This window comes from Maniola jurtina, chromosome 28, assembly GCF_905333055.1.
Source record: "Maniola jurtina chromosome 28, ilManJurt1.1, whole genome shotgun sequence".
NCBI classification, from domain to species: domain Eukaryota; kingdom Metazoa; phylum Arthropoda; class Insecta; order Lepidoptera; family Nymphalidae; genus Maniola; species Maniola jurtina.
This window is the reverse complement of record NC_060056.1, coordinates 2,047,501-2,071,669: the sequence shown is the minus strand read 5'-3', so window position 1 is coordinate 2,071,669 and position 24,169 is coordinate 2,047,501. Positions and strand designations below refer to the sequence as shown.

The window sequence follows — 24,169 nt, the reverse complement described above, 5'->3', positions numbered from 1 at the left end:
ACAAAATCCCTCGTCTGCTCCCTGGTTTAAGACATTTGTTGTTCCATAAAGAAATTCCCAGTTAAAGGGTACTTACACTCTATTCTATAAAAAGTACTTACAAACTTCGAGCGCACAATGAATGCATGATAGTAATTAAAATAGGTTAAGTAGGTATAGTTATATAGTTATATATATAAAGTTAAATAGCGATGGCCGTTGGAGCCGGAAAGTCCTTGAGTGGAGACCGCGTTCAAGCAAACGTAGTGTTGGACGCCCTCCAGCACGATGGACCGACGATATAAAGCGGCTGGCGGGAAGTGGCTGGATGAGGAAGGCTGAGGGCCGGGTGTGGTGGCGCTCTATAGGGAAGGCCTATGTCCAACAGTGGACTTCCACAGGCTGATGATGATGATGATGATGAAGTAGGTAAGTACAGCTTATATAAAAATATATGCTCGGACCGCAGCAGTCGAACCGAACAGACTTTTTTCCGGGTTGTTCCACCAATAGAACTTTAATGGAACGAAATACAGAACCTTTACTTTAGGTGCATTAAAGGTGAACGCACACATGTCCGAGTCGAACGAAAGGAATTTAAGAATTCTGTGTATGAAATCTCATGAAAACACGCACACTTTCCCGCGTCGAATCGGACGTGTGCGGGGTTTCATGAGATTTCATACACAGAATTCTAAAATTCCTTTCGTTCGACTGGGATAAGTGTGCGTTCACCTTTAGACGGGTCTAAGAAATTAGTCATAATAATGTGTTTGACGTGAGTTACTCACAAATTAGTCGATACTCTAATTTCTTAAACTGGACACTTTCAAGTAAAGATTTTTATATAAACGTGTGGAGAGTGGAGATGATACTGCCATTGGCGCTATTAGAATGCCATAAGCCTACTTTGTATTATCAGTTTACAAATTGCGAAAAACCAAATTTTTGAATTTCGCGGGCAGTCGAGGGTATCAACAAAAACGCCGCGTCGACTCTGCCATTGTACCTTGTGCCGATAGCAATTAGCATCGTCACCTACATCCAGGTGAAATAGCAGTCACGGGCTTGAAGTAGAATAATGGATTGAAAGTTTTCTTAATTTTATCTTTTCACTGGGAAAAGCACCTGGGAAAACTGGAAAGCGCGGTATTGGCAGACCCTCGGCCAACCCCAGGCGTTCCCAACGCCTCGTTTTTCGGTTTTCGTCCCAGTGAAAAGATAAAATCGTAGTAGCTAAATAAAACAATTACATCGATTACTTAATATTTATTGATTATAAAAATCTTAATATAATTTACATATATGTAAAATTCTAATCATAAACACATTAATTAAACTTTTAAAGTACATACTTAATAAATAAAACAAAAAAAATTCAATAATTTCAGTACATTTTTGCTTTTTCTAACCATGTTATATTGAATGTAGTGAGACCAGCAAATAATGATTCTGAACTACGTAGAAAAGTTATCTAATTATACTAAAAAGTCTATCAATTACTAACCTAATAAATATTAATACATTACTTACTGTACTTTAAACTTAACCTAATTGGAATATTCATTAATCAATAAAATAATAAACACAAGTGTAAATTAAAAATTTATAACACCCCCGACGATCCAAATTATCTGAGTTTTCCAAAACATCATTTTCAAATAAATAATTATGTATTTAGGCAACGTCCATCTTGACAGCTTGACATTTGTCTATTGACATAATATTATGAACCTAACGGTTATCTAACCTTCTTTTCTACAAGAAAACTAGAAAAGAGCTGATAACTCTTAAACGACTGAACCAATTTTTTTAGATTATAGCTAAGAACACTCTCGATCAAGCCACCTTTCAAACAAAAAAAAGTAAATTAAAATCGGTTCATTCGTTTAGGCGCTACGATGCCACAGACAGATACACAGATACACAGATACACAGACACACAGATACACAGATACACACGTCAAACTTATAACACCCCTCTTTTTGGGTCGGGGGTTAAAAAGTACACTACACACACTTGCGTAATAATATTGTGTGCATAATTTGACTGTTTTGGTGTTTTTTTAACCCCAGACCCAAAAACAGGGGTGTTATAAGTTTCTCGTGTGTATCTGTGTATCTGTCTGTGGAATCGTAGCTCCTAAACTAATGAACCGATTTTAATTTAGTTTTTTTTTGTTTGAACGGTGGCTTAATCGAGTGTTCTTAGCTATAATAATATAATCCAAGAAAATCGGTTCAGCCGTTTGAAAGTTATCAGCTCTTTTCTAGTTACTGTAACCTTCACTTGTCGGGGGTGTTATAAATTTTTAATTTACACTTGTTTAAATATTTGTCAAGGTAAAGTTAATACATTATACTAAGGTAAAGAAAAGGTTAGGTTAGAAAGGATTTTTCTCAAGCTGATATTTATAGAGCGCACTTTGACTTCGTGCTGAATGTCAGTTCCCATGTATGTATTATGATCCAAGAATATGTATTATCTATGCTCTGTGTCTACTTGTCTATGCCCTCGGTGTCGAAATAAAGTTGCTTTTATTTAGAATTCTCGTTTTGTTTAAGTATTTCTGCGCGATCCTGTCTGCCTTTAGTTAAAAGCTTTTAGGATGTCGTTTTCGTGGGTGGTTCCATATTATGCATGTGGTGGGCGGCTAGTTGTGGTCGTGGGCGACTAGTTGAAGTCGCGGCAACTAGTTGAGATAGTGGGCGGTTAGTTGTGGTCGTGGGCGGCTAGTTGAGATGGTGGGCGGTTAGTTGAGATGGTGGGCGGCTAGTTGAGGTGGGGCGGTTAGTTGTGATGGTGGGCAGCGGGGGGCGGGAAGCAGCGCACGTGCTCCACGCCCGCGCGTTCGTCGTCGGACGCCAGGTGTCGCGCGAGCACGCTGAAGATTTGGGAGTTCAGCACTTGGAAACGTCTAATGCGGTCCACCATGCGTTTTAGCGGCTGGAAAGAAATTAAATTCAACAGTTTAAAACAAACAGTTTAGAAAAAAGTTGATTCTTCAAGTCGACATTTTATTAAAATTGTTTTAAATAATTTAATAAATTTAAATTTTTTATAACAATTTTAATAAAATGTCGACTTGAAGAATCAACTTTTTTTTAAACTGAACCGACTGAAACATCGAAAGTATCAAATAATTTAATTACTGACTTCAAAAAAAGAAGGGGGAGGGAGGAAAAAGAGGAGGAGGAATTTTGTAGTTTTTGATGTCGGCGCTAAATTTTTTAACGTCAATTAAAAATGCTAATAAATTTCAATAGAACTTGCACGATAATTTTGAAGATATTATTGCTTCTACGCGTCGAAAATAACTATAAGTAGATTAACTAGACTCATCTATACATATAATAAAATTGTAGAAAAGTAGTGTCTGTACAGTGGAAATATATAAAAAAAAAGTAGCAGGGGTTGTTATTATATCGATGCTGAACCCGATAATTAATTTTTTTTTGTCTGTTTGTCTGTTTGTCTGTGTGTTTGTGCACGCTAATCTCAGAAACGGCTCTTTCGATTTAGATACGGTTTTCACTAATATATTGTAGTAAGCTTCACTTAGCATTTAGTGTTTATTTCATGTCAATCGGTTCATAAATAAAAAAGTTATGTCAATTTAAAGAATCACGCGCGCCTGAGCGTCCGTGGCTATAATATAAAGCGCGGTCACTATTCCACGCGAACGAAGTCGCGGGCACAGCTAGTATAGTTAATATACTCACAATGCCTTTAACCAGCTCGTCTTTGCCGTCCACTCGCTGCACGCGCAGGATGTGGTAGCAGAAGTCCAGCGCTTCGAAGCGCCGCTGCTGGCCGAGCAGCGCGATGATGGTGCAGCCCGCCCAGTGGAGACCCTCGCCGAACAGTTCCCTGGCGAACCAACATATTATAACAACTGAATTTGAATTTTTTTCAGTAGGTTCTATTTATGGCGTAGACACTCACTAAAGAGCCTCGATAGCTCAACGGTTGAGGCGCGGACTGAATTCCGAAAGGGCGGCGGTTCAAACCCCACCAGTTGCACTATTATCGTACCCACTCCTGACAAAAGCTTTACACTTAATTGGAGGGGACCCTTTCCCCTTGGAGGGAGATGGGGGGGGGGGGGGGGGGGGTTACAAAAAAGTCTTCTAGTAAATTAAAAAGGTTTCTTGGAAACTCCACTTCTAAAGGGGTAAAAATAAGGGATGAAAGTTTGCATAAAAGTCTGTAATTTTTGAAGTTGTATCCATACCAGCTAGTATAAGCTTTATACCAAGTAGTATGAGCTTTGGGTTAAAAAGAAAGAAAAATGTTTCACAATTCCAAAAATTCCACCCAAGTGGTTAATTTATTAAGTAGTAAATGAATAGTGTGAATACGTCGTTTTCAAGTGCAAATGATGCCACCGCAAGACTATATATATTAGTTTATAAAGTAATATTTAGTATGAGAAATGTATAAACACCAATTTGGTTAAAAAGCTATGGATTTTTAATATTTTACCAAGTTACCAACTAGTATGGGTATTAAAGTGTAGTACTTACTCAACTGTGAACTGTGTTTCGCCAACGGGGATACAGTACAGGAATTGTAGAGCTGACCACAGCCTGTGAACGAACGAAATACATTTTTTTTTATTCACTATCACACCTGATGGAAAGTGATGATGTGGTCTAAGATGGGACGCGTTTACCTAGAAGGTGCCTATTCACTCTTTTTACATTTTAGTAATTAAACTACTTAAATATTAAAAATATTAAATGATCTGAGGCAAGGGACTGGTCGTTATATCTGTTCCTCTCTGCATATGGTGTCTTACGTGTTAATGAATGTTTCTTATTTATGTCACACTAGCAGATCTAGGTTTTCCGAAATCCCGTGGGAACTCTTTGATTTTCCTGGATAAAAAGTAGCCTGTGCTAATCCAAGATATTCATTCTAAATTTCAGCCAAACCCGTCTAGTAGTTTTTGCGTGAAGGAGTGACAAACATACACACACACATATACACAAACTTTCGCCTTTATAATATTAGTGTGATGTTAGCTGTGAAGGTATTATGTTGACTATTCATAACTCAGGTTACCTGTTAGCTTTTTCTGTCACGTATTACGTGTTACCTGTGAATGTCACATGTTACCGATTCATGTCACGTGTTACCTGTTGTAAGGTTATTTTTAAAAATTGATTTGAGTTGACAAAAATAATATAAAATTATTAATTTATCTAATGCAGGTAGTTTGATAAAATCGATATTTGGCTCATTCGATGTCATACAATCTGTTGCTAGGAGGCCAACAAGATTGAACTTGCATAAATACGGGTGTTTCGAAGGTTTTAGTTCAGTCTCCTTCTGAGATTCGGAGCGATATCGCATATTTTCAGTATTTGGATTGTGAACTGGATAATTAGATGTTGTGATAGCAATCACGCTCTAATTAAATTACTTATTTTGGCATTAGTTTGTTTAGATTAAAACTCTCGGATAACTTTACACATTGAACTTATGTTTTTTGTGTTGGTTTTGGAGAGGACATTCCAATAATTCGATAAAAATATTTAAATAATACCTGCTTTTCTGAGTGACGCCAATACTGTGAACATAGCATGTTACCTGTGGAACTCCTGCGTGTCGTCAGTGTGCAGAGGGCCGTGGTGCGCAGACGCGCGCAACACGATCGCGAATAGAGAGAGACCGCACAGAGAAGCAGGTGTCTCTCTCAAACTAGCTGGCATGTTGTCGAATGTTACCTATGACTGCTGTATATCACGTGTTACCTGTGAGAGTCATGTGTTACCCGTGGATATCGCATATTACCTGTGGAACTCCTGCGTGTCGTCAGTGTGCAGAGGGCCGTGGTGCGCAGGCGCGGGCGGCGCGGGCCACTGCGGCGCGGTGAGGCAGGCGCGCAGTCTGCGCAACACGACCGCGAACAGAGAGAGACCGCAACAGAGGCGCTCGCGGGTTAACAGGTCTCCTTCACGAGATAGCTGGCTTTGCTGAACGGAAAAATAGATAAAAAGTTTAGTGAAAATGTCAAATTATTATAAAAAGTTACCAAAACAAACTGAAAATACTGCTGATTCGAGTTTGTATAAGACCTCATTAAGAGATTAAGAGTTGATTTTTCGACCATCGAATAACGTATTGACAAATTTCTTATACAAAAACTGTCAAACCCTCAAATTTATCCCTCAGATAAAACTTATTTGGCGATTGAAAAATCGACCCTTGTTTTTTTCTCATAACTGTAGACTTAGGTCGCTAAAACTTCTCCGCTCGTAATATTTATTTTATACACACTACGATCGACATGTTGTGTGGTTTTATTTTTAATCACTAGCTGATGACCGCGACTTCGTTCAGATTTTTTTCAAAACTCCAGTGGGAACTCTTTGATTTTCCGAGATAAAAAGTAGCCTATGACACTCTCCAAGTAATCAACTATATTCATGTGAAAAATCAGATCAAACCGTTTGCTCCGTTGCGGCGTGATTGAAGGACAAAACAATAAAGCAACAAACAAACACACTTTCGAATTTATAACATGAATAGTGATAAGTGACAATACTCACTTTAGCAGTGCCATATTTCTCCACATTTTGCACGATTTGAAGCGCGGAGTACTTCGCTTCCAGACGCTTCTGTTTCGTTTCTGGCTTCTCACCCTCTGAAAGACATAGTTTTTTTACCACACGTCTTTTATTCCACATCAAAAAACCTGCGGTCACCTATCAGCTGTTACCTGTTACCTGTGAATGTGACATGTTACCTGTGAATGACACATTTTACCTGTGGTGGTACCTTTTACTTTGTTACTTTTTTTATTTTTAATATTTTATTCCCATATAAGTTATCCCTTGACTGCAATCTCACCTGGTGGTAAGTGATGATGAATTCTAATCTGGAAGGGGTATGGCAGTGGCAGTTTTTATTAATCCACACCGTTTTGGTTTCTACACACCAACCTACTGGAACCTAAATTGCTTGGTGGCATGGGTTTGCCGGTAGTGTGGAAGTCTCCCACCAGACCAGACTAGTGAAAATTTAGAAGTTACTAGCCGATGCCCGCGACTTCGCCCGCGTGGATTTAGGTTTTTCCAAATCCCATGGGAACTCTTTGATTTTCCGGGATAAAAAGGAGCCTATATGCTAATCCAGGATAATATTATCTATCTCCATTCCAAATTTCAGCCAAATCCGTCCAGTAGTTTTTGCGTGAAGGAGTAACAAACATACACACACAAACATACACACAAACTTTCGTCTTTATGATATTAGTGTGATAGTGTGATTAGTGTGATGTGATAAAATTCCGATTTTCCCCTGCCAGGAATCGAACCCGGAAATAAATAGAACTTTACTATAGTTTAGAATTTTTAAGTACTTACCAGCAGTGTAGGGTCGCGGCAGAATATTCTGGAATGGAGCTGCGTGTAGCAAATCTGTCACCTCCTCTTGACTCAAAGCCTAAGGTCAAAAACAGATAAACGCAAATCAATATCTATACATATTATAAACTAGATGATACCCGCAGCTTCACCCGCGTGAAATAGTCAGATCCCCTGCAGCATCAGGATTGAGGAGTTGAAATCCAGATTTTTTTATAGAATAATGTTGCAAAATTCCCCTATCGATAAAAAAATAAGCGAATCGGTTCAGAAATTCCGGAGATATCGGTGTACATAGTTAGAAAAACACAACACCTCCATTTTTGAAAGTCAGTTAAAAAAGTTTTCCCCGGACTAGATCGTTGAATGAATAGTTCCTCTGGTGTTATGTTGGCACCCCTGTCTGTCTAAGTCATTGGCACCATATTGGCATGAGAAGACGCAGATTTTGATTTGATTTTCATGAATGAATGAAATGAAATTCAAATGAAAATGACTTAGACAGACAGGGGAGCCAACATAACGCCATAGGGACTATTCGTTGAAACGATCTATAGTATAATATTTACCTGTTCAATGAGCATACAGAACAGTATAATGTTCCCCAGCTCGCGGAAGGCGTGGAACAACTCTGTGCGCGCGTCAGGATACTGGACTATGTCTGTGAGCTGCGCGTGGTAGTAACCCAGGACCCCTGAAACAAAGACAACCTTCAAGGAATCCACTTGTTTTTAACCCCCGACCCAAAAAGAGGGGTGTTATAAGTTTGTCGTGTATCTGTCTGTGGCATCGTAGCACCTAAACTATGAGCCGATTTTAACTTAGTTTTTTTTTGTTTGAAAGGTGGCTTGATCGAGTGTTCTTAGCTATAATCCAAGAAAATCGGTTCAACCGTTTGAAAGTTGTCAGCTCTTTTCTAGTTACTGTAACCTTCACTTGTGAGGTGTTATAAATTGTTAATTTACGTTTATGTCTTCTTATTTGGAATGTGGTAAATACCCAGGGTTTCTTACCAAAATCGAATATGACATCTGTCTCGTGCATATTTGGTTAAAGAAACCACTCTACTGAAAAAAAAAATCTTAAGAGTTTACTCAAATACCTTCGCCTGTCGTAATTGCCCAGGATTTTTATCCTATATCTCGAAGGGCATCTACCATAGACAGTTTTAGTTAAAGAAACCACTTGAGGATCTTTTTAAAAATATTCAATATTCAGGAGATTCGTCAAATCCTTTCGCCTATCGTTGTTGCCCAGGATTTCTAACCAATACGTAGAAGGCCACCTATCACAGACAACTTTTGTTGAAGAAACCACTTACCATTAGATCCGTAATCGTATCTGGGCAACTTGCAATGCCTCGGCATGGCCGCTGCTAAGGCTCGAGTGAACTGCGCCAGTGTCCCGTGGAGTAACCCACGAGCTACCCCAAGTAGTTCTGATACCACTACTGCCACTCCTTGGTAGCCCAGGAGACGGACTAAGGCATGGAGGTGTTGTGGACCCACAAAGCCTGGAATTAATTTTATTGTTTCACAGATCTGTTATTGATCACAATCAGAAGTGATGATGCAGCCCATGGTGAAACTGGTTTACTAAGATCTATATTATTTACTACTAGCGACCCGCCCCGGCTTCGCACGGGTGGACACTACCACGAAAAATCCTATCTATTTTCCGGGATAAAATATAGCCTATACGGATTCGGAAAAATCCCTCTAAGTAATGGTAAAAGAAATTTTGAAATCGGTCCAGTAGTTTTTCAGTCTATTCAATACAAACATACAAAAATACAAAGGTTTCTTTATAATATTAGTATAGACTAGATGATGCCCGCAGCTTCGCCCGCGTGGATTGGTCAGATCCCCTGCCATCATCAGGATTGAGGAGTTCGAATCCAAATTTTTTATGGAACAATGACGCAAAGTTCTTTTATCGATCAAAAAAAAATTACGCAAATCATTTCAGAAATCTCGGAGATATCAGTGTACATAGGTTGAAAAACATAACTCCTCAATTTTTCAAAGTCGGTTAAAAAAGTAGCCTATGTTACTCCTTGGTTAATCCTCTACTTGTATGTGAAAGTCCCGTCGTAATAGGTTCAGCCATTCCAAAGATTAGCCCGTTCAAACAGACAGGCACTTCAATTTTATTTATTAGTAAGTATAAACATAGATTGGACTTCGTCTGCGATCCCGTTTGCTGGCGCGCGTGCTGTGCTTGTTTAGAGTGTTTTTTTTGTTAAGAGTGGCTGTTTTTTGTGTTAGTTGGTGTTTTTTGGTGGTGGAACTGACTGGGAAGCGCTCTAAAGGGGCGCCGCGCGTGTGTCGGCGGGCGCCGGCGCAGACGGAGTCCATACTTGTATAAATTCAATAACTTGAAAATATCACAAACTTGACATTGGGTAATCAAAGTAAAGCCAGATTTAAAGAAAAAAAAAACATAGATTAAGGGCCTGATCACACGCGCTACAAGTTTTTTTAACGGTTGTGAAAAAGGTCCTAAATCTGTTCATCTCACCGTTATACTGCGCGTACTGGGCAGAGTAAGCCAGACTGAGCTGCTTGGATCCCCACAGCATCGCGTGCCCATACTGCTGTGGCTTCTCCCTTTGCACCTGCGCGGCGAACTGAATGCGACGGCATTTCACGAACCTAGGAACAATAAACAGCACTAAAACTCGACTACTACCCGCGAATAGATATAGTAAAACTAGCTTACGACCGCGACTTGGTCCGAGTGGATTTAGATTTTTCGAAACCCCGTGGGAACTCTGGTTTTCCGGGATAAAAAGTAGCCTATGTGCTAATCCAGAATATTATCTATCTCCATTCCGGATTTCAGCCAAATCCGTCCAGTGGTTTTTGTGTTCACACAAAAACCACTGGACGGACGGTTGGTTCGGTTCGGTTCACAAACTTTCGCCTTTATAATATTAGTTTAGTGTTTTCCTGTCACTCCATGTATTTTATCTTTGTACTATATTCATTTGATATCCCACTTGATACATTAGCAAAAAATTTTTTGGAGACCTCCACTTTTTTTGATGTAACATCTTATATGTCAATTTTATTTTTCGTATAAAATATAGCCTATGTCACCCGGACCTTTAAGACGAATTAATTGACACCTCATTCATCAAATATGCTCATTAGTTTAGGCGCTACGGTGGAACACACAGAATCTGGATACAAACATACATACTGCTAAAATCATTCCTTCCCTTCCTTTTGGCTTTGCCGCAGTCGGGTAAAAAGAAATAAAAGTAAATCTTATTTGAATAGTAATTATAACTCACCGATCAGTAGCAGCATTATAGCAATAATTCGGCAGAAAATCATAGTTCAGCTCCCAGAAAACGTGAAGCGTGATCCGTCCGTACGGCGCTAACACCCCGTGGTCCGACTCGCGTAAGATGGCGTCGAATTCATCCAGCGTCAGGTACCGGCTGAGGAGTTTGTGGCAGAGACGGTTGACGTTATTTGAATAGTAATTATAACTCACCGATCAGTAGCAGCGTTATAGCAATAATTCGGCAGAAAATCATAGTTCAGCTCCCAGAAAACGTGAAGCGTGATCCGTCCGTACGGCGCTAACACCCCGTGGTCCGACTCGCGTAAGATGGCGTCGAATTCATCCAGCGTCAGGTACCGGCTGAGGAGTTTGTGGCAGAGACGGTTGACGTTATTTGAATAGTAATTATAACTCACCGATCAGTAGCAGCGTTATAGCAATAATTCGGCAGAAAATCATAGTTCAGCTCCCAGAAAACGTGAAGCGTGATCCGTCCGTACGGCGCTAACACCCCGTGGTCCGACTCGCGTAAGATGGCGTCGAATTCATCCAGCGTCAGGTACCGGCTGAGGAGTTTGTGGCAGAGACGGTTGACGTTATTTGAATAGTAATTATAACTCACCGATCAGTAGCAGCGTTATAGCAATAATTCGGCAGAAAATCATAGTTCAGCTCCCAGAAAACGTGAAGCGTGATCCGTCCGTACGGCGCTAACACCCCGTGGTCCGACTCGCGCAAGATGGCGTCGAATTCATCCAGCGTCAGGTACCGGCTGAGGAGTTTGTGGCAGAGACGGTTGACGTTATTTGAATAGTAATTATAACTCACCGATCAGTAGCAGCGTTATAGCAATAATTGGGCAGAAAATCATAGTTCAGCTCCCAGAAAACGTGAAGCGTGATCCGTCCGTACGGCGCTAACACCCCGTGGTCCGACTCGCGCAAGATGGCGTCGAATTCATCCAGCGTCAGGTACCGGCTGAGGAGTTTGTGGCAGAGACGGTTGACGTTATTTGAATAGTAATTATAACTCACCGATCAGTAGCAGCGTTATAGCAATAATTGGGCAGAAAATCATAGTTCAGCTCCCAGAAAACGTGAAGCGTGATCCGTCCGTACGGCGCTAGCACACCGTGGTCCGACTCGCGCAAGATGGCGTCGAATTCATCCAGCGTCAGGTACCGGCTGAGGAGTTTGTGGCAGAGACGGTTGACGTTATTTGAATAGTAATTATAACTCACCGATCAGTAGCAGCGTTATAGCAATAATTGGGCAGAAAATCATAGTTCAGCTCCCAGAAAACGTGAAGCGTGATCCGTCCGTACGGCGCTAACACCCCGTGGTCCGACTCGCGCAAGATGGCGTCGAATTCATCCAGCGTCAGGTACCGGCTGAGGAGTTTGTGGCAGAGACGGTTGACGTTATTTGAATAGTAATTATAACTCACCGATCAGTAGCAGCGTTATAGCAATAATTGGGCAGAAAATCATAGTTCAGCTCCCAGAAAACGTGAAGCGTGATCCGTCCGTACGGCGCTAACACCCCGTGGTCCGACTCGCGCAAGATGGCGTCGAATTCATCCAGCGTCAGGTACCGGCTGAGGAGTTTGTGGCAGAGACGGTTGACGTTATTTGAATAGTAATTATAACTCACCGATCAGTAGCAGCGTTATAGCAATAATTGGGCAGAAAATCATAGTTCAGCTCCCAGAAAACGTGAAGCGTGATCCGTCCGTACGGCGCTAACACCCCGTGGTCCGACTCGCGCAAGATGGCGTCGAATTCATCCAGCGTCAGGTACCGGCTGAGGAGTTTGTGGCAGAGACGGTTGACGTTATTTGAATAGTAATTATAACTCACCGATCAGTAGCAGCGTTATAGCAATAATTGGGCAGAAAATCATAGTTCAGCTCCCAGAAAACGTGAAGCGTGATCCGTCCGTACGGCGCTAACACCCCGTGGTCCGACTCGCGCAAGATGGCGTCGAATTCATCCAGCGTCAGGTACCGGTTGAGGAGTTTGTGGCAGAGACGGTTGACGTTATTTGAATAGTAATTATAACTCACCGATCAGTAGCAGCGTTATAGCAATAATTGGGCAGAAAATCATAGTTCAGCTCCCAGAAAACGTGAAGCGTGATCCGTCCGTACGGCGCTAACACCCCGTGGTCCGACTCGCGCAAGATGGCGTCGAATTCATCCAGCGTCAGGTACCGGCTGAGGAGTTTGTGGCAGAGACGGTTGACGTTATTTGAATAGTAATTATAACTCACCGATCAGTAGCAGCGTTATAGCAATAATTGGGCAGAAAATCATAGTTCAGCTCCCAGAAAACGTGAAGCGTGATCCGTCCGTACGGCGCTAGCACACCGTGGTCCGACTCGCGCAAGATGGCGTCGAATTCATCCAGCGTCAGGTACCGGCTGAGGAGTTTGTGGCAGAGACGGTTGACGTTATTTGAATAGTAATTATAACTCACCGATCAGTAGCAGCGTTATAGCAATAATTGGGCAGAAAATCATAGTTCAGCTCCCAGAAAACGTGAAGCGTGATCCGTCCGTACGGCGCTAACACCCCGTGGTCCGACTCGCGCAAGATGGCGTCGAATTCATCCAGCGTCAGGTACCGGCTGAGGAGTTTGTGGCAGAGACGGTTGACGTTATTTGAATAGTAATTATAACTCACCGATCAGTAGCAGCGTTATAGCAATAATTGGGCAGAAAATCATAGTTCAGCTCCCAGAAAACGTGAAGCGTGATCCGTCCGTACGGCGCTAACACCCCGTGGTCCGACTCGCGCAAGATGGCGTCGAATTCATCCAGCGTCAGGTACCGGCTGAGGAGTTTGTGGCAGAGACGGTTGACGTTATTTGAATAGTAATTATAACTCACCGATCAGTAGCAGCGTTATAGCAATAATTGGGCAGAAAATCATAGTTCAGCTCCCAGAAAACGTGAAGCGTGATCCGTCCGTACGGCGCTAACACCCCGTGGTCCGACTCGCGCAAGATGGCGTCGAATTCATCCAGCGTCAGGTACCGGCTGAGGAGTTTGTGGCAGAGACGGTTGACGTTATTTGAATAGTAATTATAACTCACCGATCAGTAGCAGCGTTATAGCAATAATTGGGCAGAAAATCATAGTTCAGCTCCCAGAAAACGTGAAGCGTGATCCGTCCGTACGGCGCTAGCACACCGTGGTCCGACTCGCGCAAGATGGCGTCGAATTCATCCAGCGTCAGGTACCGGCTGAGGAGTTTGTGGCAGAGACGGTTGACGTTATTTGAATAGTAATTATAACTCACCGATCAGTAGCAGCGTTATAGCAATAATTGGGCAGAAAATCATAGTTCAGCTCCCAGAAAACGTGAAGCGTGATCCGTCCGTACGGCGCTAACACCCCGTGGTCCGACTCGCGCAAGATGGCGTCGAATTCATCCAGCGTCAGGTACCGGCTGAGGAGTTTGTGGCAGAGACGGTTGACGGCTATTAGACCTTCCAATTCCTAAAAACGTCCAAATCATAAGTGATGATGGACCTTTTAAGGGCGGGAGAGGAGGTAAGGTCACAAAATCAGCAATAATTGATAATAATCAAAAGTAATAATCCATACTATCTATACTAATATTATAAAGAGGAAACCTTTGTATTTTTGTATGTTTGTATTGAATAGGCTCAAAAACTACTGGACCGATTTCAAAATTTCTTTTACCATTACTTAGAGGGATTCTTCCGAATCCGTATAGGCTATATTTTATCCCGGAAAATAGATAGGATTTTTCGTGGTAGTGTCCACCCGTGCGAAGCCGGGGCGGGTCGCTAGTATACTATAATATTATAAATGCCAAAGTGTGTCTGTGTGTCTGTCTGCTACGTTTTCACGGCCCAACCGCTGAACCGATTTTAATGAAATTTGGCACAGACTTGGGATACATCCCGGGGAAGGACATAGGCTACTTTTTATCCCGGAAAATCAAAGAGTTCCTACGGGATTTAAAAAAAACCGAAATCCACGTGGCCGAAGCCGCGGGCATCCTCTAGTTATAAATAAATAAATAAATAATTTTTGAAATAAATTAGTTTTCTTTCTTTCTTTCACATTAGAGGGAATGAGTTTGAGGGTCTGTATCCTTATAATGGTTTTAGGCTTACCACCACTCCAGTAATATCTCCAGCTTCGAACTTGGCGACGGCCGCGTCCAAAGCGCGATGCATGTCTGCGTTAATTCTTTGGGCCACCTAAAATGCATCACATATTCATTCTTCTACTTCTTCATTTTGCTCATATTTTAAACACATATGTTGGTAACTTAATTGATAGTTTTTTAGGGTTCCGTACCTCAAAAGGAAAAACGGATCCCTTATAGGATCACTTCGTTGTCCGTCTGTCGTCCGTCGTGTCTGTTAAGAAAACCTATAGGGTACTTCCTGTTGACCTAGAATCATGAAATTTGGCTGGTAGGTAGGTCTTAAAGCACAAGTAAAGCAATAAATCTAAAAACCGTGAATTTGTAGTTACATCATTAAAAAAAAAATGTGTTTAAATTTTCAAAATAAGATAGCCTATACCAAGTGGGGTATCATATGAAAGGGTTTTACTTGTACATTCTAAAACAGATTTTTATTTATTTTCAAGCATAATAGTTTTTGATTTATCGTGCAAAATGTCGGAAAAATTACCCGAGTACGGAACCCTCGGTGCGCGAGTCTGACTCGCACTTGGCCGGTTTTTTTAAGTATGATTCACCTACCAAAGCATTAAAGCTAGCAGTACTAGTGTCCAATTTTTAAGTTTAATACGGTGCTAGCCTAGGGACAAAACTTTATTCTTCAATCTGGAGTTATAAGCTTCCACATATACTTCCAAAAGGATGAGTAAAATTTATCTTCTTAAAACTTTCTGGTAAATTGCATAACATGACAGGTAAAGTGTGACAATGGCAATCAACTTTGATTAGCTGAAAATTTGTCACTATTGGCTACAATGCATTGTTGCAGAAAGAATAGCATAACTTCAACCAATCACAACAATTGAGATTATATGGCAATGATTGATGCAGCTTTTCGCAACTGACCAACAGTTTTGTTTACTAGCACCAAAATTTAAATAAATAAGTAAACTTTTATTTCAGGCCTTACACCCATAATTGTGTTGTATGACAAACATTACTTAACCTATGTTAGTATCATAGATATCTAAGTCTGTGGTTAGTATAGATACCTATTTCTAGCTAACTACTAATTCTATGACTATAAAGCCCCCCCCCCCCCCCCAGCACCTCCAGAGAGGGCTATCCAGTTTCCTGGCCAATGCGCTGAGAAGAGTGTTGGTACTACTCATTAGCCTGCGCATCATGGACGCAGCACGCTCATTCAAGGTTCAAGCTAAATACCAGAAAAGCATTTTAAGATTATACTCACCAAGGCACACAAATCGACGTGCCGCCCAAGCAATGCGACGTGCCGCTGCCTCAGGAGCGACGCGTACCGCCCCGCGCCACATCCGGTACTGGCGCCGCGGGCGGCACATTCGGCGCGGTAGCGTTTATCCAGCAACATACTGTAATAGAGTAACTGGTTCCTTAAGAAGAAGTTATCTGCGATGAATGAAATTCAAGATATAAGTTGAGCACCTTGAGCAATTACCACATGCAATTTTTTTTTAAGAAACTCCTAAAGATTTTTTTAAATTCAACTGGTTTCTTCAAGGAAATTTCTCTGATGAAGGTCATATTCGAGGTGTAGGATAGAAACTTGAAGCAATTACCACTTGCAAAATCAATCTTGGAAATTTAAAACGAAGGGTTTCATAGAACGGTGAATAATGATAGATGATATTCAAGATCATATCAATTAAGAATCCTGAGCGATTGCCACATATGAAATTATATCCGAAAACTCGTGAGTTAATTTTAAATATAAGAGGTTTCTTAAACAAAAAGTGACTTTGTAATAATAAATGGATTTAAGATATCTGCTAGAAACCTTGGGCAATTACAACATGCAAAAGAATATTGAAATACTCATTATATAATTCCAAAAAATAATTGAGAGGTTCCTCAAAAGGAATTCTTCTGTGGTAAATGGCGCTCTAGATATCACACTATGGTGTGTGTGTGTGTGTGTGTGTGTGTGTGCGTGCGTGCGTGCGTGCGTGCGTGCGTGTGCGTGCGTGTGTGTGCGTGTGTGTGCGTGTGTGTGTGTGTGTGTGTGTGTGTGTGTGTGTGTGTGTGTATGTTTGTTACTTCTTCACGCAAAAACTACTGGACGGATTGGGCTGAAATTTAGAATGGAGATAGATTATACCCTGGATTAGCACATAGGCTACTTTTTATCCCGGAAAATCAAAGATTTATCACGGGATTTTTAAAAATCCTACATCCACGCGAACGAAGTCGCGGGCATCAGCTAGTTAAACATGAACCTTGAGCAAGGACACCAGATGAAAGAAAGCTAATCAGCTCTTCAGGATTTTTTAATCTTAAGTGGCTTCTCAGTAAGAATTTATCTGTGGTAAATGCTATTCACGATACCAATTAAGAATCTTGGCCAGGGAATCACACTAATATTATAAAGGAGAAAGTTTGTTTGTATGTGTGTGTGTGTGTGTGTGTGTATGTTTGTTACTCCTTCACGCAAAAACTACTGGACGGATTGGGCTGAAATTTAGAATGGAGATAGATTATACCCTGGATTAGCACATAGGCTACTTTTTATCCCGGAAAATCAAAGAGTTCCCACGGGAATTTTAAAAACCTACATCCACGCGAACCAAGTCGCGGGCATCAGCTAGTTTAGGTATAAGGATTTTATCTTGTAACTATTATTCAAATTGTTCAAAAATAACCGAGTTTTAAGATACCTACAGTATCTTAAATATAATAGTGTCTGCCAACCCGCACATGGCCAACGTGGTAGAATAGGCCAAATTCTTCCCATTCCCAGAGAAGAGCTGTGCTCAGTAGTGATCCGGGATAGGTTGATCATGATGATGATAAAAAGATTAGTTACCTCGCAGCCAGCTGTTTGTAATGGGCATAGACAAGTTCGGACAACTTGTAGACGAACTGGTCGAAGCACAAGTTGACTTCCGCCTCCACTTCGTCATAGAGGAACTGCTTCCGGAACACGGTGAGGGCGTATTGCGCCGAGTCGTTGTACAAATCCAAGGGGTAGAGGACATATCTGAAACAAAAAATCGGTCAAGTGCGAGTCGGATTCCCCCACGAAGAGTTCCGTACCATCGTACAAAAACTAGAGGAAGCCCGCGGCTGCGAACTTTTCGATTTTCCGGGATAAAAAGTAGCCTATGTCCTTCCCCGGGATGTACCCCAAGTCTACCCAAACATTGACCCAAACATTAAACGCGGTTCAGCGGTTGGGCCGTGAAAACGTAACAGACAGACAGACAGACAGACAGACAGACAGACAGACAGACAGACAGACAGACAGACAGACAGACAGACAGACAGACAGACAGACAGACAGACGGACACACTTTCGCATTTATAATATTAAGTATGGATATGGATAGTATAGTGGATAACACTTGTAATTTTTTTAATTTTCTTGGCGGCCATTTTGAAATTTTTATTCTTTGTTGCTATAGCGGCAATAGAAATACACATCCTGTGAAAATTTCAACTCTCTAGCTATTACCGTTCACGAGATACAGTCCACTGACAGACAGACGGACAGCGGAGGCTTAGTACGGAACCTTAAATTGCATTAATCAGAGCTAAAACGGATCAAGGAAATTCTGTTTCTCGTGGTACTAAAACATTTTTTCTCATAAAAATTTGCCTGAGTTTGAAATCCATGACAAAGCCACATAAATATTGTTATGTGGCTTTGTCAAGATGATTCAGAGAAGTTCAGTGAGGTAACAGATAGACAACTTTTCTGTCACATTTTGATGTACATACAGCATAGTGATCTGTCGTAGGCATTTTATTATATCACTAAAGAAGTTCTTGACTAAAAAATTTCCTTCAAAAACATTAAAACTATTGAAGATTATACTATTTTTAATCATATCTAAAATTAAAACAATACAACAAAATGATTGAAAACTAGAGGATGCCCGCGACTTCGTCTGCGTGGATTTAGGTTTTTAAAGATCCTGTAGGAACTGTTTGATTTTCCGGGATAAATAGTTGCCTATGTCAATTTACAGGGATGCTAGCTACCTCAGTATCAAATTTCATACAAATCGATTAAGCGGATAACTCTTTAGGAATCCCGTGGGAACTCTTTGGTTTTTCGGGACAAAAAGTAGCCTATGTCCGTTCCCGGGATATAAGCTAATCCTGTACCAAATTTCGTCAGAATCGGTTAAACTGTTGGGCGGTGAAAAGGTAGCAGACAGACAGACAGACACACTTTCGCATTTATAATATTAGTATGGATTGTATATTTGAAATATCTGTGTCAGACAAGGGGGATATTTATGACCTTTCTTGTTCCCAATGTATATTAAAGACAAATTCTCGATACAATGAACAAATATGGTAAGTAAATAAAGATCCTTACTCCATCATAGCTGGTTCCTTGCTCCTCAAGATGTGATCAGTGAGGATCCACGGCATGGACATCTCTATTGGGAATTGGATTCTCTTCTCCATGGTGATCAGATCATTACACTCTTCGTTATGCTGATGGCGCACTGTACATTTCTGGGCGAAAAAGAAACATAACTTAAAAACTAATGTTACAAAAGTGTCCTAATTTGATTTAATATAACAACAAGTGTAAATTAAAAATTTATAACCCCCGACAAGTGAAGGTTACAGTAACTAGAAAAGACCGAAAAGACCTGATAACTTTCAAACGGCTGAACTGATTTTCTTGGACTATTCCGCGCCTACGATCTAAAGTATCTGAGTTTTCCAAAACATCATTTTCAAATAAATAATTATGTATTTAGGCAACGTCCATCTTGACAGCTTGACATTTGTCAATTGACATAATATTATGAACCTAACGGTTATCTAACCTTCTTTTCTACAAGAAAACTAGAAAAGAGCTGATAACTTTTAAACGGCTGAACCAATTTTTTTGGATTATAGCTAAGAACACTCTCGATTAAGCCACCTTTCAAACAAAAAAAACTAAATTAAAATCGGTTCATTCGTTTAGGAGCTACGATGCCACAGACAGATACACAGATACACAGACACACAGATACACGTCAAACTTATAACACCCCTCTTTTTGGGTCGGGGGTTAAAAAGGCATGACACTTCTTTAAAACTCATCACACTCTAATTTTAAAAAAGCACTTTAAAATAGTACATCTGTAAAAACAGAGTTTGCTATAGCAATAAAGCCGCCCTTGCATCCTTTTACATAGTTTCTTCTGTATCTTGTATTTTTTCCTGTTAATTATATGTGTGTTATGTGTAAAATTAATATTCTATCCCATTTTTTTTTTCTATTTCAGTAGAAAGTTTTGGCGAGATTTTCCAATATCCTCCCTAACTAATAAGAAAGATCACCACAGTAATCTTTTCGTATTGCCAGTCATTACAGACAACTTACATTGACTTTCCTGCCCATGGTCATTTCCAGATAAAATTCTCTGTACCACAGTTGTGACAGGTCGCAGCATTTCGCAAGAGAATCTGTTGGCAAAAAAAGTAATATAATCACACTATCACATCACATCACACTAATCACACTAATATTATAAAGGCGAAAGTTTGTATGTGTGTGTATGTGTGTGTGTGTGTGTGTATGTGTGTGTATGTTTGTTACTCCTTCACGCAAAAACTACTGGACGGATTTGGCTGAAATTCGGAATGGAGATAGATAATATTCTGGATTAGCACATAGGCTACTTTTTATCCCGGAAAACCAAAGAGTTCCCACGGGATTTCGAAAAACCTAAATCCACGCGGACGAAGTCGCGGGCACCAGCTAGGTAGTTCATATAGTCTAAAAGATCTTTGCTAGGTATAAGCGAACAAAATTACTTTTTTACTGTAATGATTATAACTTACAGTAAACAATCTCGAGTCAGCACCGTAGTTAGACAGATATAGTGTGACGATTACAATTACCTTTGATACTTTACACGCCCGTGCCAACTTTAATGAATATTATAAATGCAAAAGTGTGTTCATTTCTTTGTTTATTCCTCAATCGACGTGATATTTTGCATAGGCATGCAGAGTGACATTTTATATTATCCTGGAAAACCAGAGTTTCCAGAGCATTTTTAATACCTAAGTCCACCGGACGTAGTTGCGGGCATCAGCTAGTTATTCATAACTAGGATTGAGGAGTTGGAATCCAAATTTTTTATGAAACAATGTCGCAAAGTTCCTCTATCGATTAAAAAAGAAATGACGCAAATCGGTTCAGAAATCTCGGAGATTTCGGTGTACATAGGTAGAAAAACACAACTCCCTTTTTGAAAGTCGGTTAAAAAAGTAGCCTAGCCCACTCCCTGGTCAATTCTCTACTTGTCTGTGAAAATCCCGTCAAAATCGGTTCAGCCGTTCCCAAGATTAGCCTTTTCAAACAGACAGACAGACAGACAAAAATTTTAAAAACGTGTGATTCAGTTATAGTATCGTTCAAATAACCATATGACCTTAATATGCGGTAGTTATTTCGAAATTACAGACAGACACTCCAATTTTATTTATTAGTATAGATTACAACTTTTGTGCTAGGGGTAATGAAGATCATAGATGAATGTGATGCTTGATCGATTGCTGAAAATCTTACCAGCTAAATTCAGCAGGTAGCTCCAATAGAAGCTCTGGCGATGGAAAGACTCGATCTGCTGTAATGCTGCTGCTTCCAGGTCTTTGCGAAGAGTTCTCCTTCCACCAGACTTGTCGGAGATCAGGGCTTCCAGCTGAGTTCGCACCATGTATAGTTGGGTAGACGATGGACCTGATAATGAGGGATTGTGGAAACATTTTGATAAGTTTTTTGGTTAATTAACAGATCAAAAATAACAATCGATTTATACCCATAAGTGCATATGTATCGGTTGATATTGGTAAAGAGGTCAACTGAGATAATTTAACAGGGTTCTCTCCGTCACTTACTCCATACAATCGTAGTTCCCATTTCATTTGAATATTAAGCAACCAAAGTCCATGAAATGCAGACATATTCTAGAAACTAATATCTGTGCCTGTGGTGTTTTAGATTTTTTTTAATAATAATAATAATAATTTATTTAATAATCGGACAACACAGATCCATTAGTGTAAGTAACAAAAAACTTAAAAATTATGTTAGTACTTAAACACTTAGTAGTTAGTAACAATAAAAATGTGAAGTTTTAAAATAACAGGGGCTCAAAGTTTTGTATGTGAATTTTTAAGACCGCGTAACTTTGAAACCGAATATTTTAACGGAAATCTGGAAAACCACAGGCATAGATATTAGTTTCTAGAATATGTCTGCAAAATTTCATGGACTTTGGTTGCTTAATGTTCAAATGATTTTTTTTTTTTTGAATTGGAACTACGTTTGTATGGAGCGAATGACGGAGAGACCCCTCTCAATACAATATTCATCAGATAATTTTGTGCTTACCAACATTCCGCCTGGGCACTTTGATGGTGAAGCTGGCCTCCGCGTCCTTCTTGCCGCGCAGCGCGGGGTCCTGCTGCGGCTCGCAGCCGCGCGCCCAGTCGCCGCACGTCTCCCGCACCGACACTATTATACTGAAAAAAAATTTTTTTTTCTTTAAATCTGGCTTTACTCTGATTAGCCAATGTCAAGTTTGTGATATTTTCAAGTTATTGAATTTATACAAGTATGGACTCCGTCTGCGCCGGCGCCCGCCGACACACGCGCGGCGCCCCTTTAGAGCGCTTCCCAGTCAGTTCCACCACCAAAAAACACCAACTAACACAAAAACCAGCCACTCTTAACAAAAAAAAAAAACACTCCAAACAAGCACAGCACGCGCGCCAGCAAACGCCATCACAGAAGTCCTACTGAAAATTTACACCGGGTGTAACCAGAACGCAAGCAAAATCTTAGCGATATTATTATGCTACCATAACACAATCCAATGCCAATAACCATTTGCCTGGTCTTGTAGTTTTAGTGATTTAGTATTTTTCGAACCCGCCTTGTACGAGTATAGCGTGCAAAACACAGGTCAATGCCCTACCTACGACGCGGCATTGGCCTATTTACGGAATGTTCTAGCTTCAGTCATGTTTTATTTGCAATATATATTACTAGAGGATACCCGCGGCTTCGCCCGCCTGGATTTTGGTTTTTTAAATCCCGCAGGAACTCTTTGATTTTCCGGGATAAAAAGTAGCCTATGTCCTTCCCCGGGATGTAGCCCATGTCTGTACCAAATTTCATCAAAATCGGTTCAACGGTTGGGCCGTGAAAACGTAGCAGACAGACAGACAGACAGACAGACAGACAGACAGACAGACACACTTTCGCATTTATAATATTATTAGTAAATTAGTAATTAGTAATATTAGTAATTAGTAAATATTAGTAAATTAGTAAATTAGTAATTAGTATATTAGTATGGATATGGATTGTGAACTTTAAAAAATACATAATAATAAAAAAATCGAAGTTTTTTTGTGGTATCTTACCAGTAATAATCAGTACCTCCGTGCATATATATGGAACATAGAAAACCCATACCAATAAGAAATTAAAGGAAAGGTTTCGCGACCTTCAGCAATAAGAAATATGATGCAGAATGAGTGCAGTTTTGCGGGTTGCCTGAGTTGGAAAAGAGTTTGGAGAACCTACCTGCGTATGAGGTCCTTCTTGTTCTTGATGGCCTTCCTGAGGGGCTTCCTCAATGCCAGTTGCACAAAGTCCTGCAGCTCCACATAAATAGTAATTTCACTGCGATTTTCAAACAGTCTGGTTGCCAAATGGAAGACATAGAAGTTTCCAGATGTTGCTAGAAGTTTGAAACGACCTACCTGCCTATGAGATCCTTCTTGTTCTTGAGGTCCCTTATGTTGTTTATTTAACCATTCTTCTCATGTCTTCTCTGCTGACGGCCAAGATGTAGGTTTTTTGTCTACCTGTTCATTTTACGGTACCAGCTGGATACCTGGAACTCCTAGAAAGACAAGAGTTTTGGGAGCCTACCTGCGTATGAGGTCCTTCTTGTTCTTGATGGCCTTCCTGAGGGGCTCCCTCAACGCCAGCTGCACAAAGTCCTGCAGCTCTGCGTATATGGAGCGCCGCGCCGCGTCCGCGAACACCGTCTCCATGCGAGCCATCAGCACCTGCAGACCCTTGATCATGGCTATGACCTCGATCATGGCGAATTTCTCCTCTGATGTGTAGTTGTAGCGGGTTGCCTGGAAGACAAAAAGATGTTAAAAAATTTGTAAATTCCAGACATATCTGGTGATGTAACATCAAAATCTTCAGGTCGATTTTTTCGTATAAAATGTAGCCTATGTCACCTGGACCATAATAACGAACGAAATAATCGATTGACATTTCATTCATCAAAATCGGCTCAGTAGTTTAGGCGCTACGGTGGAACACACATAAATA

At 40.6% G+C, this 24,169-nt stretch overlaps 1 protein-coding gene across 1 annotated transcript in view; it reads right to left on the bottom strand.

Annotated features, from left to right (window-relative positions):
• Nucleotides 1-2,253: 2,253 nt before the first annotated feature.
• The window catches only part of LOC123879727 (cytoplasmic FMR1-interacting protein), a 39,587-nt gene continuing 17,671 nt past the window's right edge, over nucleotides 2,254-24,169 (bottom strand). The window contains exons 11-28 of the mRNA XM_045927631.1: nucleotides 23,753-23,967; nucleotides 22,202-22,332; nucleotides 21,377-21,547; nucleotides 20,183-20,265; nucleotides 19,175-19,317; nucleotides 17,654-17,827; nucleotides 16,064-16,202; nucleotides 14,795-14,881; nucleotides 13,948-14,147; nucleotides 9,874-10,007; nucleotides 8,675-8,866; nucleotides 7,923-8,047; nucleotides 7,354-7,432; nucleotides 6,538-6,632; nucleotides 5,780-5,961; nucleotides 4,507-4,569; nucleotides 3,703-3,850; nucleotides 2,254-2,926 (exon numbers count right to left, since the gene is read on the bottom strand). Coding sequence (XP_045783587.1) covers nucleotides 2,771-2,926; nucleotides 3,703-3,850; nucleotides 4,507-4,569; nucleotides 5,780-5,961; nucleotides 6,538-6,632; nucleotides 7,354-7,432; nucleotides 7,923-8,047; nucleotides 8,675-8,866; nucleotides 9,874-10,007; nucleotides 13,948-14,147; nucleotides 14,795-14,881; nucleotides 16,064-16,202; nucleotides 17,654-17,827; nucleotides 19,175-19,317; nucleotides 20,183-20,265; nucleotides 21,377-21,547; nucleotides 22,202-22,332; nucleotides 23,753-23,967 — 2,517 coding nt within the window. The 3' untranslated portion in view covers nucleotides 2,254-2,770. The remainder of the gene's footprint in view (nucleotides 2,927-3,702; nucleotides 3,851-4,506; nucleotides 4,570-5,779; nucleotides 5,962-6,537; nucleotides 6,633-7,353; nucleotides 7,433-7,922; nucleotides 8,048-8,674; nucleotides 8,867-9,873; nucleotides 10,008-13,947; nucleotides 14,148-14,794; nucleotides 14,882-16,063; nucleotides 16,203-17,653; nucleotides 17,828-19,174; nucleotides 19,318-20,182; nucleotides 20,266-21,376; nucleotides 21,548-22,201; nucleotides 22,333-23,752; nucleotides 23,968-24,169) is intronic.